The sequence below is a fragment of the Silurus aristotelis genome (genome assembly GCF_946808225.1).
Source record: "Silurus aristotelis genome assembly, chromosome: 9".
NCBI lineage: Eukaryota > Metazoa > Chordata > Actinopteri > Siluriformes > Siluridae > Silurus > Silurus aristotelis.
The window spans coordinates 22452245-22471808 of NC_139582.1; the positions used below are offsets into that span (position 1 = coordinate 22452245).

The 19564-nt window shown below is 41.6% G+C and overlaps 2 protein-coding genes across 2 annotated transcripts in view; one reads left to right on the top strand and one right to left on the bottom strand.

Annotated features, from left to right (window-relative positions):
- Nucleotides 1–19564, bottom strand: part of LOC310731139 (ryanodine receptor 3) — a 417468-nt gene that overhangs the window by 113459 nt on the left and 284445 nt on the right. The window contains 4 exon segments of the mRNA XM_083550556.1: nucleotides 788–1111; nucleotides 1445–1575; nucleotides 10837–10918; nucleotides 11108–11346. Coding sequence (XP_083406682.1) covers nucleotides 788–1111; nucleotides 1445–1575; nucleotides 10837–10918; nucleotides 11108–11346 — 776 coding nt within the window.
- The window catches only part of LOC310731127 (uncharacterized protein), a 146811-nt gene that overhangs the window by 18031 nt on the left and 109216 nt on the right, over nucleotides 1–19564 (top strand). The gene's annotated exons all lie outside the window — the stretch shown is intronic.

Genomic DNA, 19564 nt, shown 5'->3' on the forward strand with positions numbered 1-19564 from the left:
AATGACCCCAAATACACTGCCAAGATAAACTGCCTTGCTGAAGGTGATGGAGTGGTCAAGTATGTCTCCAGACCTGAACCCTAATGAGCACCTGTGGGGTATCCTCCAGCGGAAGATCCCAGCAGCAATTTGTGCAGCACTGCTGAATTCCATGCCCAGGAGGATTAATGCAGTGCTAGAAAATGATAGTGCTCACACAAAATATTTACACTTTGAACATGATTCAATTTGCATGTACTCACTTTTGTTGCCAGCTATCTTGACAATAATGGCTGTATGTTAAGTTATTTTCAGAGGACAGTAAATCTGTATTGCTATACAAGCTGCACATTGACTAATCTAAAATATATAACATTTTCATCTCAATTGTATTGTCCATTGATATTCTTAATTTTTTGCAAAAATGTGAGGGGTGTATTCACTTTTGTGAGATACTATGTGTGTGTGTGTGTGTGTGTGTGTGTGTGTGTGTGTGTGTGTGTGTGTGTGTGTGTGTGTGTGTGTGTGTGTGTGTGTGTGTATAGCTATATGTATTGATGTCTTTTACTAAATCTTGGTCAATAAAGTTTTACTGAAACTAACATTAAACCTAGTGATAAGTAAAACAAATAATTTAAAATACAATTTAATTAGTTAAGGTATTCACTGAAATCCAAAGAGTTGTCATGAAGGCACTAGAAATAGACACAATATTAGAAGTAGTAGATCAATGCTAAAATAAATACTTTTTATCTGTTTATAAATCTAGTCAATTTGCCTTGGCCTACTTACAATAGGACATATTTACCTGCAATCCTCTTCATCCAGGAGGCCTCATCAATGCCTAGATTACTATTCAGGATCTTTAAGATGTTGCCCAGGATTATACTCAAGTGCTCAGAAGTGACAGTGGTGCTACATTCAGTTGCTGTGCCCTTGGCCTGGTTCTCTGTCCCTCTCTTCCACCAGTAGGATAAGTAGTTACACAGCATGGGCAGCACTACCTCAATGACATGGGGCATTTCAGTGTAGCGAGCTCCTGATTCAGACATGTCATTTATGTCTTTCATCAGACAGTCCAGACGGGGTACTTCAGGGCACATCTGTTCTACAGTATCAGGCATGCCTAATACTGAGGAGAGAGGTAAAATGGGTTAGTGGGTTAAAATAATTTCAAACTAACATATAACATGAGCTTAATATTATTACAAGGCATTACAAAATTGTGTGAACACAGCACTATCTGAAGGATGGTGGATTTTCAAGAACGTAATTATAATATAAACAAATGAGATCACAATGTGGTAGTTGAATAATAATTTAAAACTTAAATTAATGATGACAACTAAAGATACTGCTATCAACTAAAAAGATAGCTTAGTAAGTAATAATTAAATAAAAAATGATTAAATTAAAATAATAAAAAAATTTAATTAGGTTTACTGCCTAAAGATGTAACACTTACTGGCTTGTTCACGTGATGTTTTAGTGTTGAAGACAGAGAATGGGTTGTGTGTATTGAGGTGAGGCTCCAAAAATGCCACGGGCATGGCTCCCGCTAAGGTGGCCAAACACTCACCTAGAGCTGGAAGGTGTCTACAGTAAAACAGACATACAAGTAAAGTTACTATAATACTTACAAACCTCTGACGAACCACCTGCATGTCTTCCCTCACCACATCCTTAAACCTACTTGACCTTCCTGCCCCAATGGGGACCTGTGGTAGAATAGGTCCCTAGCACCCCCTTTGCTGTTTGTAAAAGGATGACAAATGGGGCAACATGTTGGCTGTGAGTTGTGACCCGTGTCTGTGGAGGAATAAGACCTGGTATTTGAGAAATGTGATTAGCTGAAACTTTTCCAAGACCACCACAATGTTTTGGTTTCTACTTCATATTGATGGGCAGTTGGAGGGGCCCAATCCAATCAAGTGGCTAGTCATGACATGCCCTGGGTAGATATACTGCCAATTAAATCATCCGTGTGTTTCACTTCCCTGAAGGCGGTGGCAATCGGACAATTTGAACATTTGGTTCTTTTTGCAAGAGTATGTCATCCTTGTATCTCTGATGTATACCTGTTGGATTTCCACAGCTCCGTGCATCCCCTGGCTGGACTCCATGGTGGGTGGGGAGCAAAGATGATGAGTGAAAATTAAAACAAATATAGCAAATAAACAAACCCCCAAAAAACGAATATTAGAAATCAGCATTAAAATGCATTAAAAATCTCTCTCAACTGATGTAGTACTTACAAAGTTATCCGGATTTACAATAAAAAAATGGAATGGCAGGAATTGCAGGAACAGTTAATGATGTAAAAAAGTTGAGATCAGGCCAGATTCTGATTGAAAGCTCAAAAAAGCCCATGCTGACGATTTGCTACAAACTAGTACCTTAGAGGATGTTCCAATAAAAGCCACATGTCACCCATATCTGAACAGCAGCAGAGGAATTATCAAAACAAAAAAACTGTAGGATATAGATGAAGCTGAAATAGCCACAGAATTAACACAAGAAGGTGTTACGAATGTGAAGTAAATTTTAATCAGAAAAGGAGATAAAATTATTAAGACTAGTACATATATCCTAACTTTCAACAAATCACAGCCACCAGAATAAATCTGTCAAGGATCCTGTCCCTGTTGACATGTACATTCCTAATCCTCTGAGATGCTCTCACTGTCAGAGGTTTGGTCATAGTTCTGCTGCATGTAGAAACAAATCTATCTGTCATATCTGTGGAGAGGAGGGACATGAGGGGAAATTGTTAGAAATCACCAAAATGCAGGATCCATCTTCATCAAAAATATGTCTTGCTTGGATGGAAGAAAAATAAATTCAAAAAGTGAAATTCCTTAAAAGATTGGATTATGGAAAAGCTTGAAAAGAGGTCAACAAGCTAATAATACTGCAGTTGAACCTAAAAGAATCCATTATTAGTTCTTGAAGAATCTGCTTCACAGAGTGTTACTAATTCTTCTGGAAATCTGGAGCCCCACCCCACCTCGGCTACTCAGACCACATTTCTGTTAGGCTAATTCCAGCATACAAACTGCTCGTCAGACGCTCTAAACCAGTTCGAAAACAGGTGAAAACCTGGCCAGCAGGAGCCACCTCTGCACTGACTGGGACATGTTTAGGGAGGCTGCAACCAACAGCGATTCCATTAAATTGGAGGAGTATACATCATCAGTGACCAGCTACATCAGCAAGTGTGTTAACGTGACCATCTGATTTCAGTGCAGGGGACAAGATGGCCTAAAGAACAGCAAGGCCCAAACTGTCCCATGCCATCAAAGAGGCAAAGCGCACACACGCTAAGCAAATCCACAGCCACTTCCAAGACAGAGGAAACACCTGGCACATGTGGCAGGGCATCCAGGTGATCACGAACTACAAGACAACTTCACCCCGCTTGTGACCATGTTGTCTCCCTCCCAGATGCGCTAAATGACTTCTACACCAGTTTTGAGGTGCAGAACAACGTGAAGGCAAGAAAGACCACACCTCCTTCCAGTGACCAGGTGCTCTGTCTACAGCTGAATTGAGGAAAACTCTAAGCAGAGTCAATCCACGTAAGTCTGCGGAACAGACAATGTTCCTGGCAGAGTGCTCAGAAAATGTGCAAAACAGCTAGCAGATGTCTTCACTGACATCTTCAACATCTCCCTGAGCAGCAACATTGTTCCTATGTGCTTCAAGACAACAACCATCGTCCACATGCTGAAGAAGTCTACAGTCTCCTGCCTCAATGACTATTGTCCTGTCGCACTCACACCTATCATGATGCTTCGAGAGGCTCGTCATAAGGCACATCAAGATCCAGCTTCCACCCTCACTTGACCCCATGCAGTTTGTGTATCATCCAAACCGTTCCACGGATAATGCCATCTCCACAACCCTCTATCTGGCCCTCACCCACCTGGACAATAAGGACACTTACCTACGAATGCTGTTAGTGTCATTAGTTCAGCATTCAACACAATCATCCTTCAGCACCTGATTGAGAAACTGAGCCTAGTGGGCCTGAACAACTCCCTCTGCAACTGGATCCTGGACTTCCTGACTGGAAGACCTGGATCGGGAACAGCACCTCCAGCACCACCACACTGAGCACTGGGGCCCCTCAGGGCTGTGTGCTTAGCCCACTGCTGTTCAGTCTGCTGACTTATGACTCTGTAGTGAAGCACAGCTCAAATCACAATTATCAAGTTTGCCAACAACACGACCGTGGTTGGTTTTATTTTTGGTTTTATTTGGTTGTTTTTTTTTCTTCACCTTCCTGCTGTCAGGAAGTTCAGTAACATTCAAAGTGGGTTGTTGGCTCCACAATAGGCTGTTAACTGTTGCACCTCCTCTCTTTATGCTGGCCTGTCGTTCTTGCTGATAAAACCAACCACGGTCGTGTTGTTGGCAAACTTCATAATTGTGATTTCAGCTGTGCGTTACTACAGTGTCGTAAGCCAGAGTGGAGTCGTAAGTCAGAAAAGCTTCTTGACTTGACTTGAATCTTTAATACCATATGGAGAACAGGAAATATACCACCATCTTGGAGGGAGGCTATTGTTATCCCTGTTCCCTAACCGAATAAAGACCAGAGTGATGAAAAAAATTATTGTTCAATTACTCTGGCCAGCTGTGTCTGCAAAACCATGAAAACCATGGCCAATGTCTGCCGAGTGTGGATACTGAAGTCAAGGAATCAGATCAGCAATTATCAGTGTGGATTTAGATGAGACAAAAACACTTTAGACCATCTTATCAGACTGAGTCATATGTTAGGGACAGTTTAATAAAAAAAAGAGCATGCTGTAGCTCTATTCTTTGACCCAGAAAAGGCACATAATACCACTTGGAGCTATGGTATCCTAAAAAAGACCTATATAAAATGGGTTTTAAAGGCAAATTTACCCATTATTATTAACAACTTCCTGTCTAACAGAAATTTCCAGTGTTCAAATAGGAACCACATAGGAACCACACTATCACGTGTACACGTACAGGAATTGGTCCCACAAAGGAAGCATCCTTTCAGTCACTTTCTTCAGTATAAAAATCAATAGTATAATAAAGGTCATAGAACCTCATATTTTTTGTAGTCTTTATGTTGAAGATATTTATAGGTTACAGAGGGAAAACCATGAATGCAATTGAGCGACAGCTACAGCTATGAATAGACAAGGTAAATGATTGGTCAATAAAAAAAGGATTTAAATTCTCTAAGACAAAGACCGTATGTATGCATTTTTGTCTTCTCCATTCTCCTGATCTGGACCTACATATTGAAACTGTTAAAGAACTCAAAATCTTGGGATTGGTGTTGGATAACAAACTTAACTTTATTCTACACATGAGCGCTTTAAGGAAAAAAATTTCCAAAACTATGGATATTCTAAAAATCTTTAAAAAAAATTAAATCTTATATACAACTATTTGATACAATAAATAATCAAGGAAAACGCATGGCTTTACCGGCCTTTAGGATAAATCCCATACAAAGCCTTTATATAGAAGCCGGAGGACCATCACTCCAAAACAGGCGTTTGAAATTGGCCTTACAATATGTGGTTAAACTCAAGGCAAACAGAAATAATCCATCTTATCTCCCTGGGTTTCAACCACAACAACTTCATCTTTATGAAGCTAAAACAAAATATATTAGACCTTTTATCTTATAGATTAAACCAGATCTAGAGAGCCTGAATAATCCTCAATCTGGACCATTTAAAATAGTATAATTTGTCCTATGTGGGATTTGAAAATTCCAATCATTACTTTGACCCTTTCTCAACATAAGAAAACAGAAACTCATACAAATAACTATTAACAGAAATACTTGGAACTAAGAAGTTAATTTCCACTACACAAAGCTGTATTTACAGCTGCACATGAACAAAACCAACTTAATCAAGCCAATTTGACCTTGTCTCCAAAATCTCTTACCTGCATGGTCCTTCTGACAATCTAATTTCTAATAATAAATCCCAATGAAAATCGTAGCATCTTTAACTCTGCCACCTTCAGCTCAGCTTCAGTGTCCTGTTGTTGTTTTTTTTGTTAATGCCATTGTCTCTATTAAACCATACAAAATTGCAGGTCTCACCACGGTCTTATACACTTTCTTTTTCATACTTACCCCTTCTATCCCAAATCACTCATGTCACTATTTTCCACCCACTCCACCCAGCCTGCACTCTTTTCTTTGCTTCTCTAACACACACTCCATTACTTTCTACTGTTGACACCAGGTACTTAAACTCATCCACCTTCACCCCTTCACAAACTCATCATCTTCTGACCTCCTCCATCCACATTCATCAGCAAATATTTAATCCATAGTGCTCTTCCTCGGTATAAAACCATATTCTTGCTAACAGATTTACCTCTTCTCTCCGCCTAGCTTTCACTACTCTTTCCCATAATTTAATGGTGTGGCTGACCAACATTATTCATCTGTAATTTCTGCAGGTCTATACATCTGCCTTACTTTTAAAAATCGGTACCAACACACTCCTCCATTCCTCAGGCATTCTCTCACTTGCCAAATCTTGTTGAACAATCTAACACTCCACTGCCATCTCTCCCAAACATCTACAAACTTTTACTGGTATGACATTTGGGCCAACCGACTTTCCACTCTTCATTCTCTTAATAGCTGCTCTCACTTTACCCTTGCTAATCCTATACACTTCCTGATTCACCATCTCCTCATCATCCAACTCTCTCTCTCTTCTCTCTCTCTCTCTCTCTCTCTCTCTCTCTCTCTCTCTCTCTCTCTCTCTCTCTCTCTCTCATTTTCTTTATTTATCAGCTGCTCAAAATACTCCCTCCACTTCCTTCAACTTGCAGGACATCCTTCAGTGTTCGGTTCCTCTGCCTTGCCAATCAGTACAAATCCTTTCCTGTCTATCTTCTCATACAGCTTCTCGGATGCCTTTTCTCTAGGTTTTTCCATATCCCCCCTTCACCTGTTGTCACATCTCCTTGTACTCCTGCCTCCTTTTTCATCTGGCTGCCCAGATGATTCTGTTTTGCCAACCTCTTTCTCCTTATGCTTTCCTGCACTTCCTTATTCCACCACCACGTCTTTTTGTCTTCTGTTCTCTTGCCAGATAAGAGTTATTTTATTCGTCCCACAGTTGGGAAATTTTGCAGCTATGAAGCAGAAAAATGGTACAAAATATATACAGTACAGTTTATAAATACAGAAGAGAAAAAAACCCTGAAAATAATAGTAGCAGTAGTTACACTATCAAATTAACAATTTGCATGAGGTAATATTGCACAGTTTAAATTGTTGTTATTGCACATTTGCTATTGCACAAAAATTAAAACTACTGTTATTGCACAGTTTAAAAAAACAATAACAGTTTGCCTTATGGTGACTGGTTAAGTGTGAGCAGTAAGGCTGCATTTTACATTGTGCGCAGAGCGGTGAAGGAAGTAAAGCAGCGGGAGGACCAGCATGCACGCTGAGAAAACCGGAAGGGTAAATGTGGTCACCATCTCGGAGCATGACATGAGGAGGGCATTCAGGAGAGTGAATACCAGGAAGGCAGCAGGACCAGATACCATTACAAATCGGGTTCTGAAGGTTTGCGCTGACAAGCTAGCAGCAGTGTACACTGAGATCTTTAACCTCTACCTGGGACAGTCTGAAGTCCCCTCATGCTTTAAATAGTCCACCATTGTTTTTGTCCCGAAGAAACCCCAGCCCACCTGCCTCAACGACTACCACCCTGTAGCCCTGACCTCAGTAGTGATGTAGTCAAGTCAAGTCAAATTTTATTTATTTAGCGCCTTACAGCAACCAAAAGGAGCACAAGGCACTTTCCAGTAAAAAATAACAAAAATAAAAAATAGACAGTGGACAATAAAATATAAGAAATACATAAAAAATATAAAAATATAACTACAGAGTAGACAATAAAATATAAGAAATATAAAAAATATAAAAATATAAGAGCACAATATATATATATATGTAAAAAAGCAGTTGAAACAAGGCTACGTGTTAAAAGCTTGTATAAATAAAAAAGTTTTCAACTGCGATTTAAAAACACTCAGCACTGTGATGGATCGAATGCGAACTGAAAGAGCGTTCCACAGCTTTGGTCCCTGGACGGCAAATGACCGGCCACTAAACCTTTTACATCTGTACTTAGGAGTGACCAGAGAGGTATGTCCAGAGGAACAGAGAGTTCTTTGAAAGACTAAGGGACTGAGGGGCATCCCTTTGTTTTTGTAAAGGTCCATTCTTCTGTCAGGCCGGAAGAACTCGCTGGAAACCGAAGTTCAGCAAAACGAGGCTTTAATGAAACAAATGGAGAAAAATGGAAAATGGCAAACAATAGAGTACATAAAGAGCCAGCAATCTCCGGTAATCCCTTAGAAAGGCTAAGTCCATGAAGTACACGATATCCTAGAAGGGGGTAGTAATCCAAGTGACGGAGAATCTGTAGCATGAGTAGTCCGTGAGTGTTCTCCAGCCTAAACTGTAGAATGGACGGTGACATAGTGTTGATGAGTGCCAGGTGCGGGTATTTAGTATGATGGAGCGACTCCTAGTAGTAGTAGGTGTGTCTGGGGAAGGTGTGGCTGGTGGACACCTGACAGTCAGTCAGTCAGTCAGTAAGTAAGTAAGTAAGTAAGTAAGTAAGTAAGTATGTATGTATGTATGTATGTATGTATGTATGTTATTGATATGATCTATAATTATACTTTCAATATATTTTTATACTTTTTTAAAATTTATTTTATTTTTATATTCTATTTCTATTTTCATGTTTAAATGTTCAGTTGTAAAAAGCATTTCACTACATGTCGTACTATGAATGTTTATGTGACATAAAATTTTAATTTGAGGAAGACCTTTGGTATCGCTTCTTTAGACACTTAGGATGTTACAGTCTGTCACTGAAGGAGCTGATCAGAGAAAAACTGTTTCATACAGGGGTTAATCCTGGATGTCTCCCTTTTCACTTCTGTGGTAATTGCCAAACCATCCAGTTCCTCTTCACCGCCACCTAGCCCATATCTGACCTCTTCCCTGAATCTTACACTGAAGTCTTCTTTCTTCAGTTTCCACCACCCTATTTTTGTTTCAGTCTTTACTATACTCATTTTCTTCTTAACATCCAAAGCCATCCTACGGACCACCATCCAATGCTGTCAAGCTACACTATCCCCTGTCAACACTTTACAGTCTCTGATTGCATCTCAGGTTGCATCTCTTGCATAGAATGTAGTTTACCTGTGTGCACCTTTCTCCACTCTTATATGTTACCCCTATGCTACCTACTTTTTCTTATAATAAGTATTTCTTTCCTTTACACATAACATCCATCTACATCCATCTTTCCTTCCACATTCCTCGCTCCTAGGCCATATCCACCCATCACCTCCTCATCACCTCTATTTCCTTTACCAACATGTCCATTGAAATCACCTCCGCTACACTCTTACTGTGCTTTTCCTTCAAGATTACACTACACCATTTCTCTTCACATCCACACCTTTGTTGAAAAGCTTAAACCCACCTCAGTCTCCTGAACACACATGACCACCCTTCTCTGCCGCATCATATCAGCTACATTTACATTTACAATTGTGGCATTTAGCAGATGCCCTTGTCCAGTGCGACATACAAAAGTGCTTTGAGTCACTAGCAATGAATACATCTACACTGGTACGCTAGATTACAAACTTAATATAGGTCAGACTATAACTCTTGTTTTTTACAAAGCAAACTTGGATAGTGCTAATTTAAGTGTTTCAGGGAGAGGTAGGTCTTCAACTGTTGCTTAAAGATAGCCAGAACTTTGAAGTATACTTACCTCTTATTCTGAAAGAAGGTGGCACCAGTCGAGCAGTGCTGGAGGATCTCAGACAGCATGGTGCAGTAAGAGGTGTGATGAGGTCTCTAAGGTAAGATGGTGCTGGTCGATTTTTAGCCTTGTAGGCAAGCATCAGTGTTTTGAATCTAATATGTGCAGCTACTGAAAGCCAGTGAAGGGAGCACAGCAGTGGGGTGGTGTGGAAGAACTTGAAGTCGTGCAGCTGCATTTTGCATCATTTGCAGTGGACGAAAAGCGTTCAGTGGAAGACCTGCCAGCAGAGAGTTGCAGTAGTCTGGTATCAAAATGACAAGAGACTGAACAAGCACCTGGGCAGCCTGTGTGGACAGAAATGGTCACATCTGCATGCGGCAGATGTGGATCTCCTCCATGTTACCTGGTATGAGCGGCCTTCCAGGTATGTAGCAAACTATTCCCATGCTGTTTCACGGATACCGAGGCTCCTGAGGGTAGACAAGAGAGTCTTGTGGTTGACTGTGTACAATGCTGCTAAAAGGTCCAGGAAGATAAGTACAGATGACAGCTTGGCTGATCGAGCAGCATACAGTTTCTCAGAAACAGCCAAAAGGGCCGTCTCTGTGGAATGTGCCACTTTGAAACCAGACTGGTTTGGATCATAGAGGTTGCTCTGTGAGAGATAGACAGACAGTTGGTTAAAAACAGTGCGTTCCAGAGATTTAGAAAGAAAAGAGAGAAGTGATACTGGTCTGTAGTTGTTGATGTATGATGGATCCAGAGCAGGTTTCTTTAAAATGGGAATGACCCTTGCTTGTTAAGGACCCATTGATGATTGTGGAGATAAAGGGCAGGAAATCTTGTGAGATGGTCTAGCTACCTCTCCACCAGTCATAGTGCCAACATTTAATGTGCCAATCATAACCTCCACTCTCCTCCAATTCCCCTTTTCCTGCTGTCTCTTTAGACGTCTTCTCTCTCTTTTGCTCTTCCTTAGTCAGTTTTAAAAAGTAAAAGAGAAATTAAAATCTCTAGTATTTACCTTTCAACATAGATGTTCTTGCCAGTTCCCAATGAGTAGAGACTGCTCAGGATCCGATAGCATGACATCTGAACAACATCCACTAAAACAGGCAGAAAGAGGCACGTAATAAGCAACCAAAACCATTTAAAAAAAGCAAGCGTTTTATTGTATTTAAAAAATAAATCTATTTTGATATAGCAACAAAAATACATATACTGTATAGGCATACAACTAAGTTAAGAATTTCCATAACACTACATATAGACTACATATAGAGAAGTTTACTCACACAGAAGGTCCACTCCGAAATTATGCTCAGTGATGTGCTCAAACAGGGCAGTGAGGATTGGCAAAAGGGCAACTGTAGTGTAGTTGATGTTCTGGGAAACACCCTTTATCTGGCTGCGTGAGTGTGTAAACTTCCCCAGCTTCAAGTTCTCCAGGGTTTTCTCCAGGTCATCTGCTGCATTCTCAAAGAATGTCTTTAAAGCAGCCTTCACCAACTTAGAGCCAGACTTCATCACCGTTCTGGAGGAATTTTTCATGATCATAATATAAGTACAAAAATACCAGGCAATAGCATTATGACATTATGTATGGTTGGTATTTTTGTGACAATTGTTGCATGTAGCCTGATCAAGAGCAATTCATTTTTATGTATCTGCATGAAAGCATAGCTTATTGTTGTTGTAAATGATGTGCATTGAAATTATATGTACACTAATGTGTTTTGTAAAATGTGACACATTCATTTTTTTCTATATACTAGTCTATATATATTTTACACATATAAACTATAACAGTCTCAAAACAAAAACTTTTATGCAACACTTTTGATACAGTGGATATATACATACTGTCACAAGTACACTCACCGGCCACTTTATTAGGTACACCTGTCCAACTGCTCGTTAACGCAAATTTCTAATCAGCCAATTACATGGCTGCAACTCAATGCATTTAGGCATGTAGACATGGTCAAGACGATCTGCTGCAGTTTAAACGGAGCGTCAGAATGGGGAAGAAAGGTGATTTAAGTGCTGATAGAAAGGCAACAGTAACTCAAATAACCACTCGTTACAACCGAGGTTTGTAGAAGAGCATCTCTGAACGCACAACACGTCGAACCTTGAGGCGAATGGGCTACAGCAGCAGAAGACCACACCGGGTGCCACTCCTGACAGCTAACTGGAAACTGAGGCTACAATTCGCACAGGCTCACCAAAATTGAACAATAGAAGATTGGAAAAACGTTGCCTGGTCTGATGAGTCTGGATTTCTGCTGCGACATTCAGATGGTAGGGTCAGAATTTGGCGTCAACAACATGAAAGCATGGATCCATTCTGCCTTGTTTCAACGGTTCAGGCTGGTGGTGGTGGTGTAATGCTGTGGGGGATATTTTCTTGGCACACTTTCGGCCCATTAGTTCCAATTGAGCATTGTGTCAATGCCACAGCCTACCTGAGTATTGTTGCTGACCATGTCCATCCCATTATGAACACAGTGTACCCATCTTCTGATGGCTACTTCCAGCATGTCATAAAGTGCCAATCATTTCAGACTGGTTTCTTGAACATGACAATGAGTTCACTGTACTTAAATGGCCTCCACAGTCCCCATATCTCAATCCAATAGAGCACCTTTGGGATGTGGTGGAACGGGAGATTCGCATCATGGATGTGCAGCCGACAAATCAGCAGCAACTGCGTGATGCTATCATGTCAATATGGACCAAAATCTCTGAGGAATGTTTCCAGTACCTTGTTGAATCTATGCCACGAAGGATTAAGACAGTTCTGAAGGCAAAAGGGGGTCCAACCCGGTACTAGTAAGGTGTACCTAATAAAGTGGCCGGTGAGTGTATATGCTACATTTTAAATGTATCTAAAGTTTCTATAAGGCTGTCACAAGTTGGCTGGATAAAGATGCAAGTGTATTTTACTTGAAGAATTTTTTTGTCAACTTTTAAAAGGCCGTAGTGGAAGTGGCAGTGTTAAGGTAAGTGAAGTGGTTGATTGCTTTGATATTTTATTTAAAAAAAAAAATTCCCCTCACCAGTGAACACCACTGCATTACACTACATAGAAGGCTCTCTATTACCATAATGGTACTCTGTAAGGCACACTAGGTTAGAGATGAGTGCCTCCCAGTATTTGTTAGGATGACTGCATAAGAGGCGGGAGCTCTAGCAGCCTGCAAATGGGAGGTGTGTGAACTCAAATGCAGAGACAAACTTGAGAATAATAGCAAGTCCATTTTTTTTAGGACATTTAAAAGTACAAAAATAGACAACAGCAAAAAAAAAAAAAAAAACTCTGGTCCAAAAAAGCACTCTTAACAGCAGATCAAAAGAAATTTTACAATTCAAAATGGGTAGAACCCAAACTATAAAAAAATAGAAAGAATTAATATTTTTAAATATTAATCTGGTTTAAGTGGACATGATTACATTTTAGTAGTGCAAAAATTAGCATATAGCATGAAATATCAGGTAACATAAGAGATAATAGATAGATAGATAGTAACCCCGGTTCTCTGAAACATCGAGTGGAGAGATCCACCTATGAAAAGGGCATCCGTACCTGACCTCTGCAAAAGCGCATGCCCAATGGCAGGTAAAGGACCGCCCCTTACCCGAGTGCATAAGGCTAACCTGCATGCGCTAACTTTCCTCATATTTGCTTCTCGTGCAGCAAGACTTGCTGGATCTATTGGTTTCTTTCATTATCTCGTGTTTAAGATCCACCTATGGGAAATATGGACAGCTTCCCGGCTGCCCAATACACTCACACTGAGGCCCTGTAAGCCAGAGGACGTCCCTCAAGGTGGTGCTCAGCATGTCACAGAGTAGTAGACCTCACACACTGGATGGAAAAACCCAGCCAAGAAAAACATGACGTGGTAACATGCATGCTAAAACCCTGATGACACCCAACATGCAGGCAGCATGAAGAAAAATACATGTTGATATATGTACATGCAAATTGGACCAATTTGGGTGTCAGGAAAGGGTACAAACTAACATGCTTGAAAACATGCATAAACTTGGCTTGGCAGTCAGGATTAAAAGGAGTGCGGGCCTGGTAGCACAAAGCAATGAGAAGGAAGTTTCCAAGATGGTGGCGGGCCAGTAGCTCGCAGAGGCCTCTCCAGATCCAAAAATAGTGCTTTCATATTTAGCCTGACCTATTACAATACATGGACACCAGAGTCAGCTGTGTCCATGTGTACGACCACCAGACACTACTACGGTACAGGCATCATGCAACCAACAATCTGCATGATGAAGTTATTAATAACCTTCGCGACCTCGGCTTGCTGCGACCTTGGCCACAAAGACCAGGCCCTCTGTGTCACCTGGTGCTGGTAGCCGGGAGAGAGGACGTCGGAAGCGATGCTCGAGGAAGCGGAAGCACGGCAAGCGGGCGGGTGTCCCTAAATGCTAAATGCTAACCCTAGCCGGCCGGCTCTCCAGTCCATTTTTCTTTCTAACGTCTGCTCCCTGGACAATAAACTGGACAACATCCGACTCCAGCGAACCACACAGCGAGTGTTTAGAGACTGTTGCGTCCAGAGGTGGGAAGTAACGGAGTACAAATACTTTGTTACTGTAATTAAGTAGATTTTTCTGGTATCAATACTTTACTCCACTATTTATTTTTCAGACAACTTATTACTTTTACTCTTACATTTTTACACAAATATCTGTACTTTATACTTCTTACATTTTCAAAACCGGCTCGTTACTTTAGTTTTAATTCATTGATTTGGTGAAATATAAATCTTTCTTTTCACTGAGCGCTGATTTCAGCCGAACAACCGATTTCCTGTTACTGCGCGTCTTTTTTAATCCGCTGGTGTATAAAGTCCTGACTCTCACTCACCACAGAAGGCAGTAAGAAGTTTGGGGTTAACGTGGATGAGACAGAGGGAGTCAGTGATGTAAACATGACTGAGATCAGACACATTCATGATCATCATCATCTTTTCTCTGCTTGTGTTCTATATGTGGATCTTCAGCCTGCATACATTCATTAGGTAACAAAATTTTTAATTAGTTTTGTATTAATATATATTTTTGGCTCTCAAAATTCAAATGATTTTAAACAGCACTAAACTGTATTAACGCGCTATCAATTCAGCGCGCATTTCTGTTTCTACCATTTTTATAAAAAATATAAACAAACAAATAAATAAATAAATATAAAAGAGGCGAAATTAAAACCTCCAGCAAAACATACACTTATTCACGACGCCCCTTCTTTACTTAGATATAAAATAAATAAATAAACTTCACCGAAAAATATTTTTAATCAGTAAACTTTTGCGCCAAGTCTCAAATCAAACACCAAATCCGCCATGTTTTACACAATTAATCCTCTGGGTGACGTTTTGTGGGTTTTTCCCTCATAATGGCAAAACAAACTTAAATTACTGTCTTTATTTTTCGTACAGATAAAAACAATACATCATTCAAATCTCTTAATGATGTCCACACATCTCTGCACTGTTATAGCCTTTATATTTAATCACTGTACATATGCTTACATACATATCACATGCTGTACATATGATACATGTTTATCTGCACTATTTGCACGATTGCTACTTTTTGCACTTCTTGATGCCAAACTGCATTTTGTTGCTGCGTACCTGTACTATGCAATGACAATAAAGTTCTATCTATCTATCTATCTATCTATCTATCTATCTATCTATCTATCTATCTATCTATCTATCTATCTATCTATCTATCTATCTATCCATCCATCCATCCATCCATCCATCCATCCATCCATCCATCCATCCATCCATCCATCCATCCATCTATCTATCTAATATTAATATGATGTGAGTTCCAGTTAACAGCTAAACAGGTAGAAGTAATAACTACTTTTTACTTAAGTACATGTCAGAGCCAAGACTTCTTTACTTTCACTTAAGTAAAAAGGTATTATCAGTATTTCAACTTTTACCCGAGTATTTTAAAACATGAGTAACTGTACTTCTACTTAAGTAATGGATGTGTGTACTTTTGCCACCTCTGGTTGCGTCTTTGTTTTCACGGAGACGTGGCTCAGAGACAGAGTTCTGGAAGCCGCCATCCAGCTAGATGGGCTAACCATGTTTCGTGCCGACAGAAACGCAGCTCTGTGCGGTAAGACTCGCAGTGGTGGCGTGTGTGTTTATATCAACACGGAATGGTGTAAGGTGCTTGTTTCACACTACTGCTAATCGCTATTGGAGTTTGTGACTGTTAGATGCAGACCTTTTTATTTACCATGGGAATTCACCACTGTTTACATTGTCGGAGTTTATATTCCTTCCAGCGCTACAATGTAGCTACTTCCAATGTTTTTACTGTGTACTGTGTACCACTGTGTATAGTAGAAATGACAATAAAAGCCTCTTGACTTGACTTGACCTAAAGAGCCAACACCTAAGAATGCATGAGCCACCGGGGTCTGGTCAACGTCAAGCCGGTAGTACCTGACAAAGGTATGTGGAGAGAACCAGCTTGCAGCGGCACAAATGTCCTAAACCCTCTAAACAGAGCCCAAAAAAGCAGCCAAGCCTCTAGTGGAGTGAGCTCTGAGGCCACCTGGAGGCTGCATTCCCTTGGATTCATACCCCAAGAAGATAGCCTCCACAATCCAATTATAGAGAGGCGTTGCTTAGAAATGAGATTCCCTGTGTTTGGGGGACCCAAGAAACGAAAAGCTGGTTGTTCCTTCTAAAAGGGCTAGTCTTGTCGATGTTACCCCGCAGGGCAGGCACAGGGCATAACACATTCAGCCTTTGGTCCTCTGTAGAGGAAAAAGGAAGAGGGTGAAAAGTGGAGAGCTCGGTCACACCACCAGTGAAAGCTGGGAAGCATTTAGGCATAAAGCCCGGGTTAGGCCTGAGAAAAACCTTATCCACATTAAGTGAAAATTTGGTGGACAAGGAATGAACCAAGACTGCATGCAAATCACTAACACGTTTGGGGGAAGTGAATGCCAGAAGCAGAGCTGTCTTTGAGGGCAGACATTTGAGGGAGATAGCCCCCAGGAGCTCCATGGAGAGGTCTCATTCTGGCCCAGAGAGCCACCCTGTCTGGGTGAGGATGGTAGATCTCCCTGTTTACTTGGGCCGGGAGGTCCGTGCACAATGGGAGGGGCCCTGGCTCTGTATACAGAAAAGTTATTATCCCTGCTAGCTACTGTGCCTTGGGCCACCTGGGTGCTATGAGGATCAGAGACAAACCCTGTATTTTCACTCTGGCCAGGGTTGGGGTTAACAGGCAGAGTGGAAGAAATGTGTAGAGCAGCACATTGGGCAATGGATGAGCCAGTGCATCCACGCTTAGAAGAATGTGAGAAGAACATAGGACAGTGGGCGATTTCACACGAGACAAAGAGATTGACTTCCATAGCAGCCCCACTACCTGAGGGTGAAGACGACACTCGTCGACACTTAAGTGGGTTCCCCCTCGACACAAGGTTTGCACCCCTGTTCAGACTGCCCAGGACATGAGTCGCCTGTAACAACAGAAAATGTTTCTGCTCCATACTAACAGCTTGTGAGCTAGAGCATAAAGCTTGGAGGAGCACATGCCCCCTTGAACGTTGATATGTGCTACAGCTGTCGTATTGTCGCAGCGCACTAGCACATGATGCCTCTGCAAGCGAAACGAAAAAATCTCATGTGCGGAGGATTGATGCTTATATGGAAAAAAGCATCGTTTAGATCGATTGAGCAGAATCAATCCTTCTGTTTTATTGAACGTACAAGAGAGCCGTGTGATAGCATTCTGAAATGGTATTTCCTCAAATGTTTGTTCAACATTCTGAGATCAAGAATAAAACGAAGAGAGCCGTTCTTTTATGTGATAGCAAGAGTAAAAGCCCTGATTGCCTAGGTGCGGCGCTACAAATCGAACCGCCCCCTTCTCGAGGAGGGATGAGATTTCGTCTTGAAGAATGTGAGCGGAGCTCTTGTCCGTGTGGGTCAAAATAACTCAGTTGACATGCGGGGGTGCCCTGGCAAACTGAAGTCTGTAACCCCACCTGATTGTGTGAATCACCCATTTGGGGGCTGACACAGACAACCAGCCTGTCACATGACTCCCGAGCATCCCCACACAACCTAGTGGACTGCCTAGAGTCAGTCCGGCCGGATCGCGAATTACTGGTGCAATGGTGCCATCTAGTGGGCGAACTAGGGGTGACATGCAGGGGTCTAGAGAGAAGTTCCTCTTTTGAACGAGTAAACATGGAGGGCAAAACATGTGTCTGGAGGGCTGGCCGTCCGTGAACGCGGACCTAAAGCCCCCTGTGGCCAAGCATCAGACTGGTCATTTATGTTTAGGTTCAAAAGGAGTGGGGTTAGGGGGTTTCTTCGCCCCGGCCGGACACCCTAGGGCCTAGCAGGGGTGGGGTCACTCTGCTGAATCGGTGGTTTCCCGCGGGGTTTGTTGGTTTTGCCTGTATGTTGGGAATGGCATCCCACAGCAGGTGCGTTAGGCAGGCCTTGGAAGACACAGTTTGAAAGCCATGAAACCTTCTTCTTATCATCGCAGCGCTGCTGCATTAGCGCACAGCTAGAGTTCAGAGAATGCTGCGTCTTTGTTTCCATGGAGACATGGCTCAGCGACAGAGTTCCGGAAGCTGCGATCCAGCTAAATGGGCTAACCACATTTTGTGCCGCTGACAGAAATGCAGCTCTGTGTGGTAAGATTCAAGATGGTGGCGTGTGTGTTTATATCAACATGGAATGGTACAAGAACTCTGTGCTTGTCTCACGCTATTGCTCATCGCTAGTGGAGTTTATGACGGTAAGATGCAGGCCATTTTATTTACCACGGGAATTCACCAATGTTTTCATTGTCGGAGTGTAAATTCCCCCCAGCGCTAATGCTAAGGAGGCATTGTGTGAACATTATGGCGCTTTTAGCGACCTGCAGAATGCTCACCCTGACGGATTGTTTATTATAGCTAGAGATTTCAACCATGCGAATCTCAGGACTGTGCTCCCTAAAATCCATCAGCATGTGGACTTTGCAACAAGAGGAGGATCGAACAAGCTGGATCTTGATTACACAAACATCCCCGACATGTATTGTGCGGAGCCCTGGCCCCATATTTGGATACTCAGGCCACATCTCTGTTATGCTATTTCCAGCATACAGACCGCTCGTCAGACGCTTTAAACAGGTTCTTAAACAGGTGAAAACCTGGCCAGCAGGAGCCACCTCTGGTCTTCAGGACTGTTTTGAGTGCACTGACTGAGAGATGTTTAGGGAGCCTGCAACCAATCATTGTTATGAAATGTGTTTGCCCTTTTTTTTTTTTTTTTTTAAATTGCTAATGATTTGTAAGGTGTGGAAGTGGAGCATTGTAGTGGGAGGACAGAGACATAGGGGGTGACAATAGAAGTCTTGCCTTAGCTCGAAAAGACTAGAAATGGCCTTCTATACAGGTTACAGGACGTAACAGACCCTGGGGAGTACAGGATGTAACAGACCCTGGGGAGAGAGATACCAAGCAGAGCTGGTGGCATATACCGTATATATGTGTGTGGCAAATCGGAGGAGGCCAGATAAAGGTGCGCCAATCAGTGAGTGTGCGCAGGTTACACGTTGGCGTCGAGGAATGATGTGTGCAGCACTAACATTGACTGAAGTCCAATCCAAAAACAAATTACAAATCCGAAAACAAATTAACAAATCCAAAAACATATTAAAAAAATCCGAAAACACAACGA